Genomic DNA, 513 nt, shown 5'->3' with positions numbered 1-513 from the left:
GGGGGAGGGAGTTGGGGGGCGACTCTGACAAGCAAGTTGGAAGATACCAATTGTTAAAGAGGTTAAGAGTGGGATAGCTCACCCAGAGGAAGAGAACCGAGGAGAGAAGTCAAGCACAGACACTGTCCTCTGGCGAACGGGAGGTCACTGTGTGACTGCAGGGGATGCGGGAGGAAGGCTTGGGGACCCCCTGGAGGCCTTGACTGCGCCCTCCCCCGTTTGCCCGCCCCACCCCAGGCCCCAGCTGCCTGCCGCACGGCCCAGATCGTGACCCAGTACTGCGTGGGCGCCAACTACACGTGGCTGCTGGTGGAGGGTGTTTACCTACACAGTCTCCTGGTGCTTGTGGGAGGTTCCGAGGGGGGCCACTTCCGCTGCTACCTGCTCCTCGGCTGGGGTGAGCCCCGACCCTGCCCCTGCCCAGCCCAGCGCGCCTCCTCCACTCCCCCGACTCCCCCTCTGGGCTACCTCAGGGGGTCTCCTCCCCTTGCTGGGTTTCTGCCTCCCCGCCGC

The 513-nt window shown here is 65.3% G+C and overlaps 1 protein-coding gene across 1 annotated transcript in view; it reads left to right on the top strand.

The window, feature by feature from the left end:
* The window catches only part of GIPR (gastric inhibitory polypeptide receptor), a 6,983-nt gene that overhangs the window by 3,121 nt on the left and 3,349 nt on the right, over nt 1-513 (top strand). Inside the window, exon 7 of the mRNA XM_077747414.1 lies at nt 238-404. Within this exon, the coding sequence (XP_077603540.1) occupies nt 238-404 (167 nt within the window). The remainder of the gene's footprint in view (nt 1-237; nt 405-513) is intronic.

This window comes from Crocuta crocuta, unplaced genomic scaffold (genome assembly GCF_008692635.1).
Source record: "Crocuta crocuta isolate KB4526 unplaced genomic scaffold, BGI_CrCroc_1.0 scaffold334, whole genome shotgun sequence".
In the NCBI taxonomy this organism is placed as follows: domain Eukaryota; kingdom Metazoa; phylum Chordata; class Mammalia; order Carnivora; family Hyaenidae; genus Crocuta; species Crocuta crocuta.
Note: the sequence above shows the minus strand (reverse complement) of the source record. Positions and strands in the feature narration are given on the sequence as shown.